Genomic DNA, 21,721 nt, shown 5'->3' with positions numbered 1-21,721 from the left:
TTTAGGAGACAATAACTTTGTCATTCACGTTAATCTTTAAAAATTTGCAACCTTTTACATTCACAAACAACTGTATTACACACTGCATGAGAGGTAATATGAAAAAAAATCATTATAGGTGCACTTTAACATTAATATTTAATACAGTATTTATTCATCTTTGTTAACGATTAGAGCTGATAAAAAAATTACTTAATTTTTGGTTCATGTTAGCTCAAGTCCATTAAAAAAATAAGATACAACTTTTGATTTTAAGAGTGTCAGCAAATGTTGACATTAACAAGATTGTTCATTGCTAGTTCATGTTAAATAATGTTAAATGGAAAAATAAATCAAACTAAAGTAATGATATTAATTTATGCATTAGCTAACAATCTTGTAATAACAATGTTTATTAATCTTTGTTAGAGACATTTCAAAATAAGAGTGTCTGTGTATTTTAGGCTTATTTATAATTAAAAGTCCCGTAATATGCAGAACTGTTTTTTTTTTATACAATTTGAAGCAAAAGTTTTAAAAAACCTACTGTACTTTCTGTTCTCAAATAAATTATTGCACCCCTAAAGGTCTTTATGCACTCCTAAATATTTTAAAGTATGAGCATATACTTTGCAGAAACATCATGCTTCATTCGTTCAGATGAAATCCAGGCGTACCGCTGCTGGTGGAGTTCCCCGTGCCGGTGGAGTTGGCGCCGCTGCTGTTGTTGGTGGGTTCGTCGTCGTCGCTGTCGTCTTCGTTTGACTGTGGGATCTCCGGTTCTGCCGGGGCGGGGGTGCTCTCAGTGTCCGGCTCCACACGACTCCGGAGGGCCAGGATCCGGTGATGTAGAGCGGCGGCCAGCTGACCCGCATCTTTAGAGCTCGCCTGAGGACACGCATCACAGACGAACTGTGAATGTTCATGCAGGGTTCCCAAAAACAACATTTGCAGGACTTTCCCAGTCACTGACTGAATGATTAATGGAAAAAGTATTTTATAGACTGCAGTGCACACACACACACACACACAAACAATTTCTAGTAGATGCAATATCTTAAAGCTGAGAATAACTAGCCCATACAATTTAGATTCTCTTATATATCCTCCTACAAATATCTATCACTTGATTTCATTGACTTATAAATAAATGGGCTTTATTCATGACACACAATCAAAAAAAAAAAAAAAAAAAAACTTAATATAATTTTTTTTTTATTAGTAATAAATTAAAATGCATTCATTTAAAATAAGATAATTAATTAAAAAGTAAGAAATTCCTTTTTTTTATATAAATTAAAATAAATGTAACAATACATTTTAATAAAAAAATAAATAAAAAATGTAACTAAAATAAATGCATTTTATGAAGATAAATAATTGATTAAATTGACTAGAAAACCTGATACCAAAAAGAAAATTTTCAAACAAGTTATGCATGTTACCTTTGCATTAATTCACTGATAAATACAACTAAATACCAATCCCCTTCTTGTGTGAAGCGTTATGGAGGTGTCCATCATACCGATATGAGGAAGACCTTGACTCCCTGGTCCTCAGTGTCCATGGCTGTGATGCGAACGCTTTTCTCACTGGCTTTATCCACCTGCATCTGAGGCCAAAGCTTCGTGTTGAGAATCAATCGCAGACTGCCCTGCGTACGCATCACTGCGAGACAGACGGAGACAGACAGAGAAAGATGAAGACCACTCTGAAGCGAGTGTGCCACACAAGTGCTGAAAACTGAAGAGTAATGATGCTCATTAAATATGCCCTTGTATCCGAGCTGCACCAATCACATCGGGTTATCTGATATAGGCGGAGCCAGAGGCGAGCTAAACAGAAGACGACAGCGCTGTGACGTCGAAGTCATTAGTAAACATTGCAAGATGGCTATGGATGAACACCAGTTGTTTGAAACGGCTACAATGAACGAGTTAGACTTGGCTTTTTATCTAAAAGAGGAACAGAAGACGCCGCTCGAATCCTTCCTTTGCAAGAAGGGCGTTTTTGCTGTTTTGCCGACCGGATACGGCAAGAGTCTAATCTGCCAGTTAGCTCCGCTGTTAGCTAAGCGTATGGGGTTTATTGTGATTGGTCGTAGTGTTATCCAATTGCGTGCAGTGAGATTTTCAAATGCATGCTTGGTGCCGCCCCTCGAGCTGGCCGATCTTCATTAGTCGATGCCAGACCATTTATCTTTCAGATTTGGTTCTGGATTTCCAGGCTAGTCCTCCCCATGAAGTCTAATGGGATGCGACGGAAACAACAACCAAAAAATCTAATTACACTTCGAATAAATTTTTTTCAAAGATGTTTTCTGTCATTTTAGATCATTTTTATCACGCTGATCTAAGTGTTAGTTAAAAAAAAAAAAGTTTCGTCTTAGTTATTTGATACTAACGTCATGATTGACAGCTTCTCTAAACGAAGTGGTCACTCAGGCACCAACAGACTGGAGATTGGAGCTTGTACTTTAATTTCTACATGTCCATAACTGTTAATGTCACACTGACATAATGAGTTGTACCGCAATAAACTGTATTAATGGTTTCTGCGGGACCTTGATATTGCGGCTCCACTTCACGTTCACTACTGTGCAGAATCAGGTCCCAAAATCTGCGCAAGATGTCCGCGCCATATTAGGACTTTGACAGCTTCACTATTCACCAATGGAAGAGAGTGAAGGGGGCGTCGTCTTTTTTTCACAGTGTATGCTCTGAAGACACGTGACCGGCTGGACGGCGCTCTTACCTAATCTGGACTGTAACGAGCCGTCATCGGTGGACGCCATGTCGTTCAGTCTGAGCAGACCGCGGCCTCGTTCCACCCACGACTGAGCTGGCTTATCGAACACAAACAACTTGCACTGCATCTGTGGAGAGACGGGACACAAATCAGCTCATTATCACCAGGTCATCTTATTACTGAGAGGAAAAAGACTCTAGCCTGCAATGATTAAAGGAATGTTTCAGGTCAATACAACTCGAGTTCTATGAAACTTGCTGTCAATTACCACAGAAAATAGTTCAGACTTGTCTCTGTAAAAACAAGAAAATAAGTTTACAGTCATGCACTTACAATGGCAGTCTATGGGGCAAGACACTGCAGTGCACCAGAATGAAAGTTAAAATACTCCGTTTTGAAAGTATAATCAGAAAGTTAAGTACAAGTTAAGCTCATTTGGCATTATATTGATTAACACAAACAATAATTTAAGTCCTAAATTCTGGCAATAAAAATTTAATATTTCAATATCACAAAAATAAACAGATTTTCTCCTTTTCTTTATGAAAAAGGTTACAGCAAAGAAAAAATAAATAGCACCAAGACACTTAAAAGTAAATGGTAGGATTTATGTCAATATGTGAAGCCCTTAAAGGGTTAGTTCACCCAAAAATGAAAATTCTGTCAGTAATTACTCACCCTCATGTTGTTCCAACCATGTAAGTCTTTCGTTCATCTTCGGAACACAAATTAAGATATTTTTGATGAAATCTGACAGAATTTTGACTCCTCCATAGGCTTCCAGTGTGACCGAAACTCACCGGCCCAGAATAGTTATTAAAACATCGTTAAAATAGTCCAAGTAACTACAGTGGCACTACATTAAGTTTATCATGCGACGAGAATACTTTTTGTGCACAAAAACAAACAAAAATAACGACTTTATTCCACTTTTCATTTCCTTCTCTCTGGGCCTCTTAGTGTTTTTGCGCTGCGCGTCTGTGTTGCACGTCATCACGCAACACACACATGACCGGCGTCGGCCAATAGTGAGCCTACGTGGTGACGTGTAACACAGACGCGCTGCGCAAAAACACTACGCAAACCAACTAGAGGTCCAGAGAGAAGGAAATGAATAGTGGAATAAAGTCGTTATTTTTGTTTGTTTTTGCGCACAAAAAGTATTCTCGTCGCTTGATATACTTAAGATTGAGCCACTGGAGTCACTTGGACTATATTAACGATCTCTTTAATAACTTTTCTGGGCCATCAAGTTTCGGTCACACTGGAAGCCTATGGAGGAGTGAAACATGGCTCAGATTTCATCAAAAATATCTTAATTTGTGTTCCGAAGATGAACGAAGGTCTTACGCGGTTGGAACAACATGAGGGTGAGTAATTACTGACAGAATTTTCATTTTTGGGTGAACTAACCCTTTAATATTAAATATTCAGTAAAAACTTGTTTACGTAAAGATGTTTACATCCTTTTTCCAGTTCTCATCATGGCAACAACATTGTAAAATTGGATAAAACTTTACACAAAACAGTTTTTTCCACACTAAAATCAATGCATTTATGTCATATGACTGTCCTACTGAAACAGTTTTGTGTTTACAAATTGACCCCATTCACTTCCATTCCAAGTATGTTTTTTTTAGAAGAAGAGAAAAAGAGAAACACTTCTGACAGGTTAACATGAGACATGTACATGTAATGTTATCCCCAATTTTGAAACACTTGACAATTTAAAGCCACAAAACCCTGTAACTTCAATGTGAAGTAACTATTCGTAAAGTATTCACATCACACAACTCAGCAATGCTGAAATCACATAACCAGAAGTTCATCTGCTGATGAGAAATGCGAGCTTTCTACCGCCTGGACGACGAGCTGAGATTATCTTCTGTTGTAACTGAAAGCTGCAACAGATGTTGTTGACAACATTCTTTAAATTGTGGACTAAATGCCAACAGTTTTCCTGAGGCGACTCTTTGACTGCTACGCCGAACATCGTCTCACCTGTAAAACGTTGCTCTCCGCCTCCTCTCCTGTACGGACCTCCACCTTCTCCAGAATGCACTTCTTGGCAGTGGCTTTGGTGTACGCGGCTGCCGACTCTTCTAGAGACTCTGTTACACTGTGATCTGACATGTGCACAGAGAGAGACACATCAGGATGAACTGAGCGTAGCATAACTTCAGCAGATCTGCTTACTATGGGGAAGGCTTAGCTATTAATTAGGGCATGACAACAATGCTAGAGCAACCCAGTCACAAAACTAATTTAATATTCAAACAGCCAACAATATAGTGTGATTCTGGGATGACTAGGGATGCACTGACGCCACTTCAAGCTGTAACCATTTACATCAGTGATACTTTTAACTTAACAGTTTTAGTTTGTGATAAAGACTATACGCACTACGTAATACGTAATACGCACTGGGACCGCCAGAGCGTACATTGATTGTGCTTTTGAACTTCCGCCCGCCTGCCCGCTCTGGTGCTCTCAGAGGCAATTTACGAACGCACCCACAATAGCCAAGTTTTTTATGTACCTGTTCGTTTAAAAAAAAAAGACTAAATTCACACACTTTTACAATGTTTTTGGGATTCAAACTGTTGGACAGCTAATTCAGAAAAAATACTTTCAAAATGTAAGACTTTATAAAGCCGTGATAAGACTTTTCAATACTTTTTAAGGGTCTTAATTTTCCCAAAATTGATTTATCACCTTTTAATACTTTTCAAGACCCCGCGGATACCCTGTGATACCACTTTTTTTCAGACCAAGTACAAGTACTTACATTTGGGTACCAAGATACCAACATGAGTACTTAATAATACCATTACAGTTCTTCTAACAATGTTCTATTTTCATCAGATGTTTTTCACTTTCTGACTGTAACACAGTAAATATACAACTGATGCTGTTGCTGACATTTTAACATTCAACTTGGTGTTTTCCTAAACAAACATGGCACTGCTGCCCATTTCACATAAATGTAACTGAAGAACAACTGAAATTATGTTATCACATGTTAGTACAGTACTACAGACTAAGCCTTTCTCGGTGAGAGGCAGGTTCTTTTTGATGAAAGCAGTGTTGATGTTTGGGGAAAAAAACGATCTTTATATCTAAATCAGGGCTAATGTCACGTTGCCATAAGGGGCCGTTCACATATCGCGTTTTTTGCGCATGCAAATTCATTATTTCTTCACTCATAATAGTTCTGCATCTATGCTCATGGTTTCGACATAGCCAGACAGACGGGAGCGCAAGCACTTGTGGAAAGGAGGAGAAATCACGTTTTTAGACGCGATATGTGAACGGCCCCTTAAAGTGGTATCGGGTGCGGTTGCATTGGGGTAGTTTTCCGAGTACGAGTACATGAGCACAGTATCGGACCGAAACCCGAGTACTGGTATCCGTATAGGTGCATCCCTAGGGATGACCAATGTCAAGATACATGTACTCAGATATGACAAGTTTTCATAATTGAGTCTTTAGTTTATTCTCACTGAAAACAAAATGACACACTAGGCACCAAATATTCACAGACAATCAGATCAAAGGCCCCGTTTACAGCTGGTATTAAGATGCATTTTGGTCAATCGGATCACAAGTAGAAGAGGGAGACACTTCCTCGTTTACACCTGGTGTTTTAATCCGTCTCTTTTGTCCACTTTCAGCCACTTCTGTCCTGATTTCTTCAAGGGAAGGGTCTATGGACGGGTAAACGTATGGGTTTTTTCAGATCTTTCGATCTAATGGGCGAAATAAGCTCACGCAATTTACATGAACGCGCCCGGAGACAACGAAAAAAAAAAAAACACACGGAGAGCATTAGCTTTAGTTTCTGCTCTGACAGCCGCAAGACCAGCCGAGTGTGTGTGTTAGAAATCAGGAATGATGAGAGAACATTGTGCTTGGTACGTTTTTCATCTTCAAACCAAACTTGGGTCTTTAGCCGACAAAGTTTAAACCCCATCTTGGTTAGCGCGCTTCCCATAATGTTTACGCATTAGGTCAGAAGACGGAGAGTCTTTTTTTTGGCTGTTCGAACACTGGTTAAGCAATCTGGTTTGCAAAACCTCTGGATTGCTTGAAAGTGGACAAGCTCAAAACATTTTACACCCCGTTTACACCTGGATTTAACTTCGTCCACTTGTGATCCGATCGACTACAAACGCATATGAACATTATTTAAATTAAATACTTTATAAAACAAATCATATAATATGACACAGACACAGTGTAATCACCATGGGTAAACCTCAGAGTAAAACTGGGAGTTGTGAAAAATATGATACACCGGTGTTTTCTCTTTTAACTCCTTTTATAACTGTTTTAATTTTCCTTGAATCACATTTTGTGATCATTTTAATTCCTTTCTGTGTAAAGCACTTTGAATTGCCATAGTGCTATACATGTAATGTGCTATACAAATAAACTTGCCTTGCCTAATATAAAATATATATACACAATATATTACAATTATATGTGTGTATGTATGTATGTATGTGTGTGTGTGTGTGTGTGTGTGTGTGTGTGTGTGTGTGTGTGTGTTTACAGTTGATGCTGTGTGAAATGTAACCTACTTTTCTCAGGTGTGGCCTCTTGTGATGACGGCTCGGACGCTGGAGCCGAACAGTCTTTACTGGCCTCTGTTGGCGCCTCGCCTCCTGTTGGGGGACTCTGGAAGAGTTCACACACACACACAACTATATTTAAACACCTCTGACATTTCCAAAACAATTAATTTAATTTACTGTATTTTAACTGGCGTTTGCTCAAATATTTGAAGAAATAGTTTAACCGAATAGGTTATCATCTGTTCTGTTATGGTGCTTTTTGTGGAGTCACCTCCTACTTTCATTGTATGGAAAAGAGCAGCTTGGACTATTTTTGGGTGAATTGGGTTTTTGGGTTTATTTTTGAGCTACTCCTTCAAATACTACATGTAAGAGGTGATTAGTCTGTATACATTTTCTTTTCTTTTTTAAACAGGTGAGAGAAAAATGTGTCTGTGGTTCAGATCCACTCACTAGTACTCTCTCAGACATGTTCTGGCCAAAAACGAACTTGGAGCCTTTATCCGAGCTGTTTGCGGCATTGTGGGAGCTGTAAAACAGAAGCAGATTTACAAGACATAGTTCCAGGTGCCAGAGAGCGAACAGCAGTTGGATTTAGAGAGGTCTATTGAATCGGTTACCTAGCGCTGCCCATGTACTGTAAGAAATAATTGGTGCCGCCAGACTGAGAATCTTGTGTGGAGTCACTGGACGTGCTGTTTTCATCCAACTGTTCAATAAAAACACAGAAAGAGAATTTGAGCATAAACACAAACACTCCCGAGAAAACTTGTACGGTGCCACTTTGCAGTCAGCGCTGACCTTCGCTCGCTCTTTGATATTCTGCCCGAACACGAACGACGAGTCCACCGGGCAGTCCTTCTTCTGACTGCTGTCGTCTTTCTGTCCTCCATTTTCTTCTCCTTCCTTCTCCCGCTTCTGCAAAGAAATACAATTAATGCAGATCCGGCGACAAGGTTTTCGCAACGTTTTTAGATGTGAATATTGAAGCCTTGTTCTGCAGGGTCTCATATTAAAGCAATTTTTTATGCCGCATCAATCAAAAAAATAATAATTGGGCACCATTTCTCCACGGTTAAGGCACATCGTGGCACCTGACTAGTACACACATTTCATCATTCAAATTACACAAATCTTAGACAACATCTACACTAACGTCAAAATTACAGACTTCGGTACTGACATTTTATAAATGTGACGATACCAGCATTGCCCTCTAGCATTTTGAGTGCTGTTGAACGGATTCTTAAACACCTCTGATTGGCCATTGTGTTCACACGCTCAACATATGTCTCTGATTGGCCATTGTGTTCACACGCTCAACATATGTCTCTGATTGGCCATTGTGTTCACTCGCTCAACATAAATGTCTCTGATTGGCCATTGTTCACTCGCTCAACATATATGTCTCTAATTGGCCATAGTGTTCACTCGCTCAACATATGTCTCTGATTGGCCATTGTGTTCACACGCTCAACATATGTCTCTGATTGGCCAAAGTGTTCACTCGCTCAACATATATGTCTCTGATTGGCCATTGTGTTCACTCGCTCAACATATGTCTCTGATTGGCCATTGTGGTCACTCGCTCAACATATATGTCTCTAATTGGCCATAGTGTTCACACGCTCAACATATATGTCTCTGATTGGCCATTGTGTTCAGTCGCTCAACATACATGTCTCTGATTGGCCATAGTGTTCACACGCTCAACATATATGTCTCTGATTGGCCAAAGTGTTCACTCGCTCAACATATGTGTCTCTGATTGGCCATTGTGGTCACTCGCTCAACATATATGTCTCTGATTGGCCAAAGTGTTCACTCGCTCAACATATGTGTCTCTGATTGGCCATTGTGTTCACTCGCTCAACATATGTGTCTCTGATTGGCCATTGTGTTCACACGCTCAACATATATGTCTCTGATTGGCCATTGTGTTCTCTCGCTCAACATATATGTCTCTGGCCATTGTGTTCACTCGCTCAACATATATGTCTCTGATTGGCCATTGTGTTCACTCGCTCAACATATATGTCTCTGATTGGCCATAGCGTTCACTCGCTCAACATACATGTCTCTGATTGGCCATAGCGTTCAATAATCAACGCTTCAAAAACATGTCTTCACAGAGCGTTTGAAAGCAGGCGTCTATCAGTGGATCAACGTGTGTATCTGTGCAAGCGCTCGGTGAAGACAACATGTTTTTGAAGTGTTGCTCATTGTAGCCATAGACATAAATAAAAATAAAATAAGTATATTAGTAAGACGATATTAGCATTTTACAAAGTTTTATTGTGGACGAGAACATTTTGGAAACCGATAATGTGGTCAGAAAGAGTTTTGATATGAAAAAGCAGTTTTTAAACGCATCCAAATGTCACAGTTCACCACAATTATGTAACATTACTGCTGCTTAAAACTAAGAAGATTCACTCTAGAATGAAAATGCAACTAGATAAGACTGCAACTAGAGCCTAATGTAATTTCCAAACAACTATCTATTAGTCATTACTACACACCCAGGTCATCTCAACGATGATCAATGATTACAGGTGACGGAGATATTTACGAGATGCTCTAAACAGAATGCAATCGATTCATTAATCAAGCGTTTCCATCTCAGATGTTTGTGCTGTATGTCCTCACCGGTGATTTGTCTGAGCTCTCTGTGTTGTTCAGGAAAACGGATCGGTTTTCTGATGATGAATCTCCAAACTTCCCCACTCCATTTGTTCCACAGCTGGAGTCTGCGAGTGAAAAATAAAATAAAAAACGTCAAACTAACAGCATCACACTCTCAACACACATTTCCAGAGCTAAAAGAGTCATGAACACTAATGGTCATCCGATACGCCAACTAGTCGACCATGTATCTAAATAGCATGGTGACTGATGGCCGATTTAATGCTGATACATACATAGTATAACTTAACGACAATATATATATAAAATAAAATAAAACAGCTGAAAAATAACCACAACATTCACTAAAAACAATAGTTTATTTTCTGTTGACAAGGTCGTCTTTAGCTTTTGGAAGTCATACAAGGAGGAAAAACTACTCAAGTTAAATGGTCCAGCCAGGACAACTTTAAGCCGATAATTAATTCATTTTTCAGTCTAATATATCCGTCTTTAACAGTTGTTGATTCAAAAGTCCCCAGTTGTCCAGCACAATATTTGAAGGGGGGGGGGGGCTTCAGTATACGTCGATTTTATTTATTTAGCATTCAATTTTGGATTAGAGATCGATTATTTAAATATATAAATCATCATTTATTAATTTGAATAAGTAATCACCTAGAAGTGGCACCAACCAGTCTTCAGTAAACTGATTATAGCTTAGTTGTATACATGCTTGTTTATAGCTCCTAACTTAAAACGGGCCTTGTGAATATGAGGAATGATTACCTCATACAAACAGCTTTAGCTATTTAACTATATAAACTGATTAAAGATGCTTTAAATCAGGGCTATTCACTTAAAGTTCCAAGAGGTCCAGTCTCTATATTTCCTTCCAGCAAAGCTCCGGGCAATCTTTTTTTTAATTTTGAGTGTGTCGTTAAAAAACTGAATACCTTTAAATATATATACACATACATATACATATACATATATAATACATACATATACCTATATTCATAATAAAAAAATCAGTTTGAGTGTCCGCTGCGATATCTTGTCCTTTTAACAGTTAAGGGGTTTTCCCGTGCCCTAGTCATCTGTCAGTTGCGTCTTGCAACTGTATAAAGGGGTGGCTGATTATGATTTCACTTTTCTATTTTTAGTTAGTGTGTAATGTTGCTGTTTGAGCATAAACAACATCTGCAAAGTTACGACACTCATATTTCAAAGCAAAGGGAGATATTTTCTTTTAAAGTAATTGCTTTTTAAAGACTACAACAAACGGCTGGTAGAGACTACACAAGCTTCCCCCCGGGTTAGTGACATAACAAACCCTAAAAATCACATAAACCCCGCCCCCGGAACACGATTTATAGATTATCAAGACAGAATATGCTAATCAATGACTAGAAGATAACTACACATAAGCTACATAAATTCACCAAATAACCATTCAGAAATGTTGTCTACATGTTGTCACTTCTTCTTGTGTCTCTCCATCTTTGTCTGACTCCGGTTTGAACATAAAAGGCTAAAAGTTTTTGAAATTTTCAGTGCATGTCTGTGTGAGGAGGTAATTGAAGCTCCGCCCCCTGTGCCGGGAGCAGCAGCTCATTTGCATTTAAAGGGACAGACACAAAAACGGTGCGTTTTTGCTCACCCTCAAAAAGTGACAATTTTAACATGCTATATAAAAATATTTGTGGGGTATTTTGAGCTAAAACTTCACATACACACTCTGGGGACATCAAAGACTTATTTTACATCTTGTGAAAAGTGCATTATACCACCCCTTTAAGACATTTCAATGTAAAAGTCTTCACTACTGACTGACTCACTCTGCCGCCATCTAATGGCGAAATAATGTATGTAACTTCTGTTGCTGCTTACGGTCAGGGACTATTTTTTCCAGTGGAAGGAAGGCTTTTAGTGATGTTGCTTCATGAAAGTTGCATAGATACATATTTTTCGGCTTTAATATTTGTATTGTGTGGTAACCGTTTTATAAAAGCAATAAGGTACGAGAGGCTAGAGGCTAGTGCTGTATCGTGAATAAGTCACGACTGAAGGGGTTGCAGGCACTGCGCGAACAACGCCCTTCAGCCATGACTTATTCTCAATACATATATGGGTCATTGACGAATAAGGTTTTTAAAAGTGTAAAAAAATAGAATGAAGATATAACTATATTTGAAACCATTTTTTAGTTTACCTAGGTGTTAACAATAAGATTTTGTGGTTTGTACAATCAATTAACACTGTTTTTTGCCATTTTTTACAAGATGGAAAAAATGTGTCACCAAAAAAGTCATTCGGTTTACCCACTGATTTGAAAGTTAAAAACTGATTTGACATTGATGTTGAGATAGTATATAGTGTGTACCACAGAAGAAATATTAAATAAAATGATCACTGATCTCATAAATGTAATCATTTATTGGACTACTCTAAACACTCCAACATATTCAAGTAAAACATTGCACAGGGAAAGGAGAAAAGGGGAAATGTAAAAAAAAAAAAAAAGAGCCTTCTGCTTTATATTTGTATTATTGTAGTTCCTTTAGTTATTAAAAACAATATTATTTCATTTAAATGTTTACTATATCGGTTTTACCAAATGACCTTTTGACACTTCAAAATCTTTAAAATACCTTTATATGTAGTAAAATATAATTAAAACCTTTTGGATTCAGTAAAAGAGATCAAGTTGTACTACCTTACATACTTTGGATGTTATATATTTGTTTTTATTATTATTATTAAGGCCTTTGGACAAAAAAAAAAAAGACCCATCACATCATTGACCCGTATTGTTTTTGGTTGCAGAGATTAAAATCACGATGCTGACTTTCATATATTCAATTTTTTTTTCCCCTAATATGGAAGTCAATGGGGTCCATCAACTGTCTGGCCACCGACATACTTCAAAATATCTTCCTTTGTGTTCAGCAGAAAAAAGCAATTCATACAGGTTTGAAACAACTTTTTTAAAGTGAACTATTCCTTTAATATGGCGCTTTAGCGGGAGAGAGAAGCAACGCGCACGGAACAAAAAAGGCTTGGCTCTAAATAAAAACAAAGGATATAACACTGATAGATTATTACCATAACCTGCCCTGAACGCTTGCGGTGTGAACAGCTCTGTTGTTCACTTTAAACTGTAGAAATGGTAAAATGGTGCTACGGTTGTCATTTTGTCTCGCGGTCCGGTTGGAACCAAGCCAGGGGGCGCTGTTTGAAGATGTCTGCTTTACACCGTGTCCTAACCAGACGCGATGCGATAAGATTCCAGCGACAAATAATTTGTCTGTCCACGCTAGACGCGACGCGTCAAAATCAAATCAAAACCCACAGCCAATCAGAACAGCGTGTGGGCGGAGTCTCGCGGCGAGTGCACGGCACCAGAGAGTAATCTTGACAGCACTCGCTAGAAAATGGATAAGTAGCTACATAATCAAATTCACAAATATTACACCATTTAAACATTATTAAAAATACATGGGCTACCGAGTTACTAAAACAATCTTTGTCAAATAATACACTTGTTTGTTCACAGTTTGAACGTCCTTGTTTCCATTTGTTTAATTTCGAGATCTGAGGTGAATTATCCATTGTTGCTTTTATAGCTACAAAGCTGGAGCACTAAATGTTAATCAAAGTCACATTACATGCTTTTAACATTAAATAAAGCACATAAACAGCATCATCGCCACACTTTGTGTTTGTTGTTCCAGCGCGACGTCGCAGAAAAATAGAAACCGTTTCTACAATAGAATCGTTGCGTGTCGCCATCGCGGATGGTTAGGACAAAAATTCGGATTAACATGGAAAAGACGCCTTTTATCGCGCGTAGTTAGGACACGGTGTAAGACAATTATAATTAAATTAGCCCAAAATCTTCTGGAATCCAGAAAATAAATCCAACAAAATCAGATTTCAGGAAAACTAGGCCACTCTGGCTTAGATTTACACATCCGTTCTAAACACAACATGAGCCTGAAATTCCAGAACAGGCTGAGACCTCCACATATTCTGTTGCTCTGAAAGCCAGCAGAGAGCATTATGGGATTTGTACATACTGGTCTTGACGGGTTCTGTGAGGGTCTTGGCCGGAGGAGCCTGTAGAACGGCTGGTCTCAGAACACTGCGCTGCTGTTCTTTGGGCTTCTGACTGGGAACGCCTGGAAAACAACCTACTAACGGATTGAATCAGAAACCAAACACCGCAGGGCAACAACACACACCAGTGTTTGAGGATCAAGTGGAAAGGGCTTAATTAGGTCTTTAGCAATGGAACAGCTAGTGTTGTTATACATTACTAAAACTATTTTTGTATTCAAATAGAGGTTTGAGAGAGGACCGGAAGTGAAGTGGGGTCGCGAAAGAACCACAAGCTGGAACTTGAACTCGGGTGGCCTAAGCACGATTACGCTACATGTCTGATAACGAGGATATCTGCTCTGACAACTACAACTATTTGAAATCATTTTGGAAACTGAAATAAAGCAGAAATAAAATACACATTAAATACCAGATGAACATTTTTGAAATGTTGCCTTGGCAAGTAAATTAAGTTGAAGTACTAAAATGAGTAAAACTGAAATAAAAATAAATTTAAACTAATGGGAAAAATAAATATAAATATAAATATAATGAAATATATATATATATATAAAAACTAGGGCTGTCACTAACGATTAATGATTTTTTGGGTGGTAATAAAAATGGACCTTTAAAATGACTTGAAATACAATGACGCAATAAAATTTGGTTCAAATAAAGTATTAAAAACAAGTAAACACTTGGTTTTATAGAACAACAGTGTTAAAATACATAATGTACATAATATAACCAATCATCTTATGTACATTTTGTATTATAACAAATGCCTGCAGAGGGCCCCAACTTTACAGGGTAAACGCTTTGCGTAATTGCGTAAACAATTGTTGTTGTTACACTTTACAGCATGATCAAATTATTGTTTAATATTGGCCAAACAACATTTAATTCAAATTACTTAATCTTTCAATATCTGGCCATTTCTTTATGATTGAAATGCTATAGCTACTTGTAATTTCTTGAACAAGAATATGTGGACATCAAAACATCGTGATGAACAGTTCGCATATTTAGAAAGATATTTATGTATCCTACGGTGTCGGCGTATGTTTATAAATGATTTACCTTACAAATCTGATGAAATGGTGCACATTTACGATACATTTTACAAACTGCTGGTCCAATGTGGCTGTAGCATAATATCATACAGGTATAAATTGATTAATAAATTGTTTAATTATGCTAGTTTCCATAACAGAGTTCAAAATAAATCTATCCTACGGTGTCGGCGTATGTTTACCTTACAAATCTGATGATAATGGCGCACATTGAGTTCCCAGATGAACGTTAAAAGCAACCAAAACTCATGTGCAGAGTTGGAGTTTGCGACGCTCCACGCATGTAAATGATAATGGTTCACGTGGATCAGAATTTACTGTGAACGGAGCCACTCTGAGACACACGTAACCTGCACGCATGGAAATAATTAAAGCGCATATATTCACTTAATTGAATCGCAGCCTTTGTGATTTCACAATAGCACGATGTTATAGTATGATTTTTAAATGGTTTTCATTTGTGCAGCCTTAGAAAACGGTCTAATAATGCGGTTCTCGTCCGTGGAATTCGCCATTTACGGTATTTTGCCGGTTACTTTACTGCAATCGAGGATGTTTTTTTAAATCGAGAACTCGAATTTAATCGAGGAATCGTGACAGCCCTAAAAGAAATAATGAAAAACGCATGTAAAATGGCTACAACCAACATTAAATTAAACCGAAAATTTGAAGAAAAGGCTCATTCAAAATAATAAATACTATACTATATAATGCTAAAATAGTGTTTCTAAGCCAGGGGTGCAAAACTCACCATAGCCCTGCAGTGTTTAGCATCAACCCTAATTAAACGCACCTGATCCAGCCATTCAGGCTTAAGCCGGATGCACACTGTACGATTTTAATAGTCCTTTATGACTGTTGAACTGAATGAACATGATCCATGATCTCAGCTGTCATTACTGTCAGAATGTACGGCAGTCAAGACGTATTAAAAAGGTTGCATGCAAGAAGACTCATCCAGGGTTTCACTTCATCAATCCGTGACACGTTCAGTGACATAGAGCTGCGTTACATGCAGGATTTAAAATGGTAGCTAGCAAACAAAAACAATGGCTGTATCCGAAATCGCCCGCCTATACCCTTAAATAGGGCACTTTTTGAAGGGACAGCCATTTGTAGTGGTGTCCGAAACCATGGTGGACATCATTAATCCCACAACGCACCGCAATAACGAATGTACAACCGATGTACGCGTTCGCGTCTGACCAGAAAATGCCGCCGCTTAATCATCCATCGATCCATTTTACAAACTGCTGGTCCAATGTGGCTGTAGCGTAATATCATACAGGTATAAATCGATTAATAAATTGTTTAATTATACTAGTTTCCATAACAGAGTTCAAAATAAATCTTTTCATCACTAGTTTCAAGTAATTATTAAAAAAGCAAGCACAAATTATGCAAAAGAATTCACTCACTCGTTTTCATTCAATCCTTCAAGTGGACTATATTAGTGGAGTAATGTAGGAACCAGTGAATGAGGGTATAGGGGGCAAATCTCTACCATTGATTTTGATCATGGCTGGGCCTTGAAAAGAAAAATGAAAAGCAAAAGCAAACAAAGACGATGTGTGTGGTGGGGCTTGTTGTCTCACTAATTGCAATTCTCATCAGTTTCTGAGCTGATCAAGGATCAGAGGAATCTTTTAGGATTCTCAGCATGAGTCTCAGACGGCCAAAATTGTACAGTGTGAACCCGGCTTTATGTGAAAACTACAGGCATGTGTGTTGGAGCATGGTTGGAAGTAAACCGTAGGACTGTGGCCCTCCAGGAACTTAGTTTGCACCCCTGTTCTCAGCAACATCTCATGAAAAGCGCGAAACATTGAAGCAAACGGACTTAAATCTATTTGAGGAGCTTTTAAATGCACAAGATGACATTTAAAAAAAGGATTGAAAGAGGAAGCTTCACAGTCATTGTGACTAATTTCCCCAATCTTTCCTGCTCAGGAGAGTATATTTATGTGAATGTTTTACTGTAGCTACACACACACACACACATGCAACAAAGCAGGAATGAGTTGATCTTACCTGAGCTTGGGGCCTGGCCATGAATGAGTGTGGGGGGTTTCAACCTGAACCCAACAGGCTTCTCTTCTGAGACAGACAAACAGAAGCATAAACATGTAAGACACTAAAGCAAACATCCCTTACGCAAGCCGAGATAAGATCTCTCAGACAAACAAACACTCAAAAGTTAATTCGTATGTGGCCTCAAACACACCAGTAAAGAATAAGCCGCATGAATGGCATTCAACTCATCCTCTCTCAACGCTATACTAGTTAAAGAAAGGTTTGACACGTTTCTGTCAGAAATGGAGGGAAAATAATAAGTTTAAACACTTTTAGATGCATACAGCTTCATATTTTTACAAAACAGTGCAGTCAATACCACACTGTATACACTAGTAATGCAATCTCAGCCACAGAGTCTCTATATCTCTAATGCCTTCAAGCTGTGCCTCATATCTATGGCCTCAAAATTACTCTGACCACTTCCGGTTAAACCTTAAATCCCCTCCACAGGCCTCTGGACTTGATTTAGCACATTCCTGACAGTAGCCGGAACACATTTGGGTTTAGCGCGCTTGACTGGGTTTGTGCTCTTTCTAATAGAGGCCAAAATAGAAAGCTGTCTTTAGATGCATGTACAGCATCTTCTATTTACATTACTCTGCATAGCTCACTTTATCTAGAGGATGAGAGATCTGAAGCCACTTAGAAAATGTGTTTTAAATGAGATTTATACATTTTTTTTTTTAAACAACTATGCAACAATTGCGTTTTGGGGGCCTGAAAATAAACTTTTGGAAACGGTTTTCAAAGTTTCAAGTTTAATTAATTTATAAAGCACATTTAAAACAGACACAAGACTGACCAAAGTGCTGTACAACACAACTAAATACAGATCCTAAATATACACACACACTTTAATACACACAAATATAATAATATAAACATTTAAGAAAAATGTGTGTAATAAATACAGAGAAAACAAATAGCTACGTTTTTAAAAGAGACTTAAAAATTATGAGGGAAGATGCCACTCTAATCTAGCCTGGAAATCCAGACCTAAATCTGAAAGATTAATGGTCTGGCATCGACTAATGAAAATCGGCCAGCTCGAGGGGCGGCCCCAAGCATGCATTTGAAAATCTCACTGCACGCAATTGGATAACACTACGACCAATCACAACAACTTATCGCTTAGCTAACAGCGGAGCTAACTGGTAGATTAGACTCTTGCCGTTTCCGGTCGGCAAAACAGCAAAAACGCCCTTCTTGCAAAGGAACGATTCGAGCGGCGTCTTCTGTTCCTCTTTTAGATAAAAAGCCAAGTCTAACTCGTTCATTGTAGCCGTTTCAAACAACTGGTGTTCATCCATAGCCATCTTGCAATGTTTACTAATGACTTCGACGTCACAGCGCTGTCGTCTTCTGTTTAGCTCACCTCTGGCCCGCCTATATCAGATAACCTTAAATAGGGCATATTTAATGAGCATCATTACTCGACGCCAGATTAAACTCGCTGAGCAAATTCAACTTGTGCTCTCACGAGAACTCTGGATTTCCAGGGTAACTCTAATCTCTAAGGCCAGGTTGATCCATAACCGTGGGCCCAACCACAGAAAACGCTCGATCCCCTCTACGTTTGAGTCGTGAGTGTGGTACTAGAATAAGCAGCCAGTGAAGATCTCTTAGAATTGGAGTGATGTGATCATATTTACGACTTTTGCGAATAAATCTTGCTAGGGCTGGGTATTGTTCAAAATCTTTCGATCCGGTGCCAATTTCGATACCGGTTCCTAACGATACTTTTTTCGATACCAATTTTATGAAATCCATTTTAACAAGATTACATAACACATTACCTCAGAAAAACTTTGGTTTTAGCCAGTGCACAAAGGAACACTTTTTTTTTTTTATAAAGAGCTCATGCTCACCCAAAGCTGAATTTGTTTGATCAAAAATACAGTAAAACTTGTAACAGTGTGAAATAGTATTACAATTTAAAATCTTATTTGAATATATTTCAAAATGTAATTTATTCCTGTGATGTCAAAGCTGAATTTTCTAAATCATTACTTCAGTGTCACATGATCCTTCAGAAATATGAAAACAGTTTGCTGCTTAATATTTTTGGAAACTATGATACATTTTTTCATGATTCTTTGATGAATAGAAATTTCAAACCAACAGCATTTATTTGAAACAGAAATCTTTTGTAACATTACACATGTTTTAAGGTCATTTTTGATCACTTCAATGCATCCTTACTGAAAAAAAATTCTGACTGACCAACACATTTTTGAACGGCAGTATACATTCAGTAGGTCATTATTGCAATATGAACACTGTCAGAGTGATCAACAAGGTAGGCTATCTCTTCATCTATCTCAAAGTCGAAGACAGAGCAACTTTTTGCTCTTATGTTCACTCCGTGCACTGTCAAGGTCTTCATCATATGTCGTGGTACCGGTCTTTGCAGCAATTATTTTACCGCAAATACTGCATCGCGCTGTTGGCATCGAGCCTGGAGAAATGTAGGCACACTTTTGATCGAATTTTCCACATATTTAGGGTATTGTGTGTGTGTGTGTGTGTGTGTGTGTGTGTGTGTGTTTGCGTCTCATGAGTATGTGCGCGGCGAGTTTGTGTGTGTGTGCTCGCCTCTCATTGAGTATGTGCACGAGTTTGTGTGTGTGCGCGCGTGCGTCTCATGAGTATGTGCGCGGCGAGTTTGTGTGTGTGTGCTCGCCTCTCATTGAGTATGTGCACGAGTTTGAGTATGTGCGCGCGCGCGCGTCTCATGTGTGTAGAGTTTGCGTGTATGTGCGTGAGCGACTTTAGGTGTGTCGTTGTGCATTTCATATGTATTTGTTTGAGCACTGACAGTTGACGAGTTAACCGCTTAGGTATCGAAATCTGGTACCGAACAACAAGTCATTTTTTCGATACTCGATAGTATCGAGGCAATTCGGTCGGTACCTAAAAAGTATCGAACTCGGTACCCAACCCTAAATCTTGCAGCAGCATTTTGGACCAGTTGAAGGCGAGCGATTTGTGACTTGGAAATACCGCAATCCAATGAGTTGCAGTAGTCTAAATGCGAAGCAATAAAAGCATGATAGAGCCATCTCTAGTGTTTTGTCAGTTATGAAGTGTTTAATTTTAGACAAAAGACAAAGTTAATAGAAACTAGATCCAATTACCGAAGATATTTGTTTGTCAAGTTTTAAAGGCCCATCTAAAAGCACACCCAAACTCCGCACATGCGTCGATCTGACTGCAAGTCAAAGTGAATCAAAGTGCAAGTTTTTCAAAACGATACCGGTTAAACGTCTCCATGTAAACCCCAAAAACACGAATTTGTGAAAATGGTGACATCATGCGTGTTTAGTCTATAGACGCGTTTTGTTTTTTTATAAAGTGACATCGCCAACTACTGGCCAGGCAGCAGAATACAGCGCTTTTAATCATTTTCGTGGATTCGTGTGAACGGGGATCATTTCGACAGTGTTGTCGTCCGCACACCAAAAAAACAAATAGGAAAAACACTTCCGTTTTAAGTACATCGTTGTCGTGTAAACATACCCTGAATGTAATACTAAAATTACTTATGCACCAATGCATCCTGTGTGTTTTTTAAATACATATAAAGTGCCTCAAGACAAGATTGCAAGACAATTTCATAATAATGCATCCGATTAATAGATGGAGAAAATCTGATTGTATGGCCAGAGAAAATATACAGCTTTTAAACGGGCAGCAAAATCTGATTGTTTGACATATTTTTGTCTGAATAAAAATGTAAAAGGAACCTGATGCTTACAAACCCAATCCAAACCACATTCACATGTGAAAAATGACAATGCGAAAACCAAATTGGAAAATTGGATGTGTGCAGTGTAAACAAACCCTAAGACTGTCAAACATGACAAAGACCATGTATGGCCGCAGAACGAAGCTGAAGACATGCACTCAAAAACAAGACGTTTTGCCAGTTTCGAGTTCTATTTTATATTGCATCCTGATTAGTAGCTCCTCCCACTGTAAAATCTCATTGGTCCAAAGCCCTCCTCCACTGTTGCATATTAAATATCATAATTTTTCTGTCCTCATTGATGTAGCCACCAGTGATCAGAACACTTATTTGATGCTGGACATCCGTAACATCGTGGCTGGTTCGGAAACCGTGTTAAGATTCAAATCTTTATAGTTTCTAGAAAAAGACTGAAAAGAAGGCTGGCTCTTACCTGGCTCAGAGTCTGAATTACCAGTTGGAGACTGGCATAAACTTGAGGGCATAAAGATATTATTCTTGGGAACTGTAGAAGGAGGGGGGAGAGCAAGCAAGAAAGAAAGAAAGAGAGGATCAGATGGGAGCATAAAACTCTCAGTTAAATTCAGCCAAATAATACTCGTTCAAAGGGAACAGTGTTGATCCACTGCAGTGAAGTTGTAGATTCACCTGAATGTGACGGGGGGAACTGGGTCAAAGACGAGGTCCTCTCTCTTTTTACTGGGGGACAGTATTCGACATCATCCCGATCTGAATCTGAAGAACACAATTCAAATCAATAGACCAAACAGAAACTACAACTATTGAAG

At 38.5% G+C, this 21,721-nt stretch overlaps 1 protein-coding gene across 3 annotated transcripts in view; it reads right to left on the bottom strand.

Moving 5' to 3' along the window:
• Positions 1-21,721, bottom strand: part of ranbp3b (RAN binding protein 3b) — a 36,001-nt gene that overhangs the window by 2,031 nt on the left and 12,249 nt on the right. The window contains exons 4-16 of one of the 3 annotated variants that reach the window (XM_084410952.1): positions 21,582-21,668; positions 21,367-21,438; positions 17,141-17,206; positions 14,012-14,125; positions 9,954-10,054; positions 8,106-8,222; positions 7,925-8,013; positions 7,758-7,833; positions 7,311-7,407; positions 4,729-4,853; positions 2,734-2,854; positions 1,505-1,647; positions 657-867 (exon numbers count right to left, since the gene is read on the bottom strand). In XM_084410952.1, the coding sequence (XP_084267078.1) occupies positions 657-867; positions 1,505-1,647; positions 2,734-2,854; positions 4,729-4,853; positions 7,311-7,407; positions 7,758-7,833; positions 7,925-8,013; positions 8,106-8,222; positions 9,954-10,054; positions 14,012-14,125; positions 17,141-17,206; positions 21,367-21,438; positions 21,582-21,668 (1,419 nt within the window). The remainder of the gene's footprint in view (positions 1-656; positions 868-1,504; positions 1,648-2,733; positions 2,855-4,728; positions 4,854-7,310; positions 7,408-7,757; positions 7,834-7,924; positions 8,014-8,105; positions 8,223-9,953; positions 10,055-14,011; positions 14,126-17,140; positions 17,207-21,366; positions 21,439-21,581; positions 21,669-21,721) is intronic. The other 2 variants (XM_084410953.1, XM_084410954.1) reach the window with 2 other exon arrangements.

Source organism: Rutilus rutilus, assembly GCF_951802725.1.
Source record: "Rutilus rutilus genome assembly, chromosome: 6".
NCBI lineage: Eukaryota > Metazoa > Chordata > Actinopteri > Cypriniformes > Leuciscidae > Rutilus > Rutilus rutilus.
This window is presented reverse-complemented; position numbering and strand designations above follow the sequence as displayed.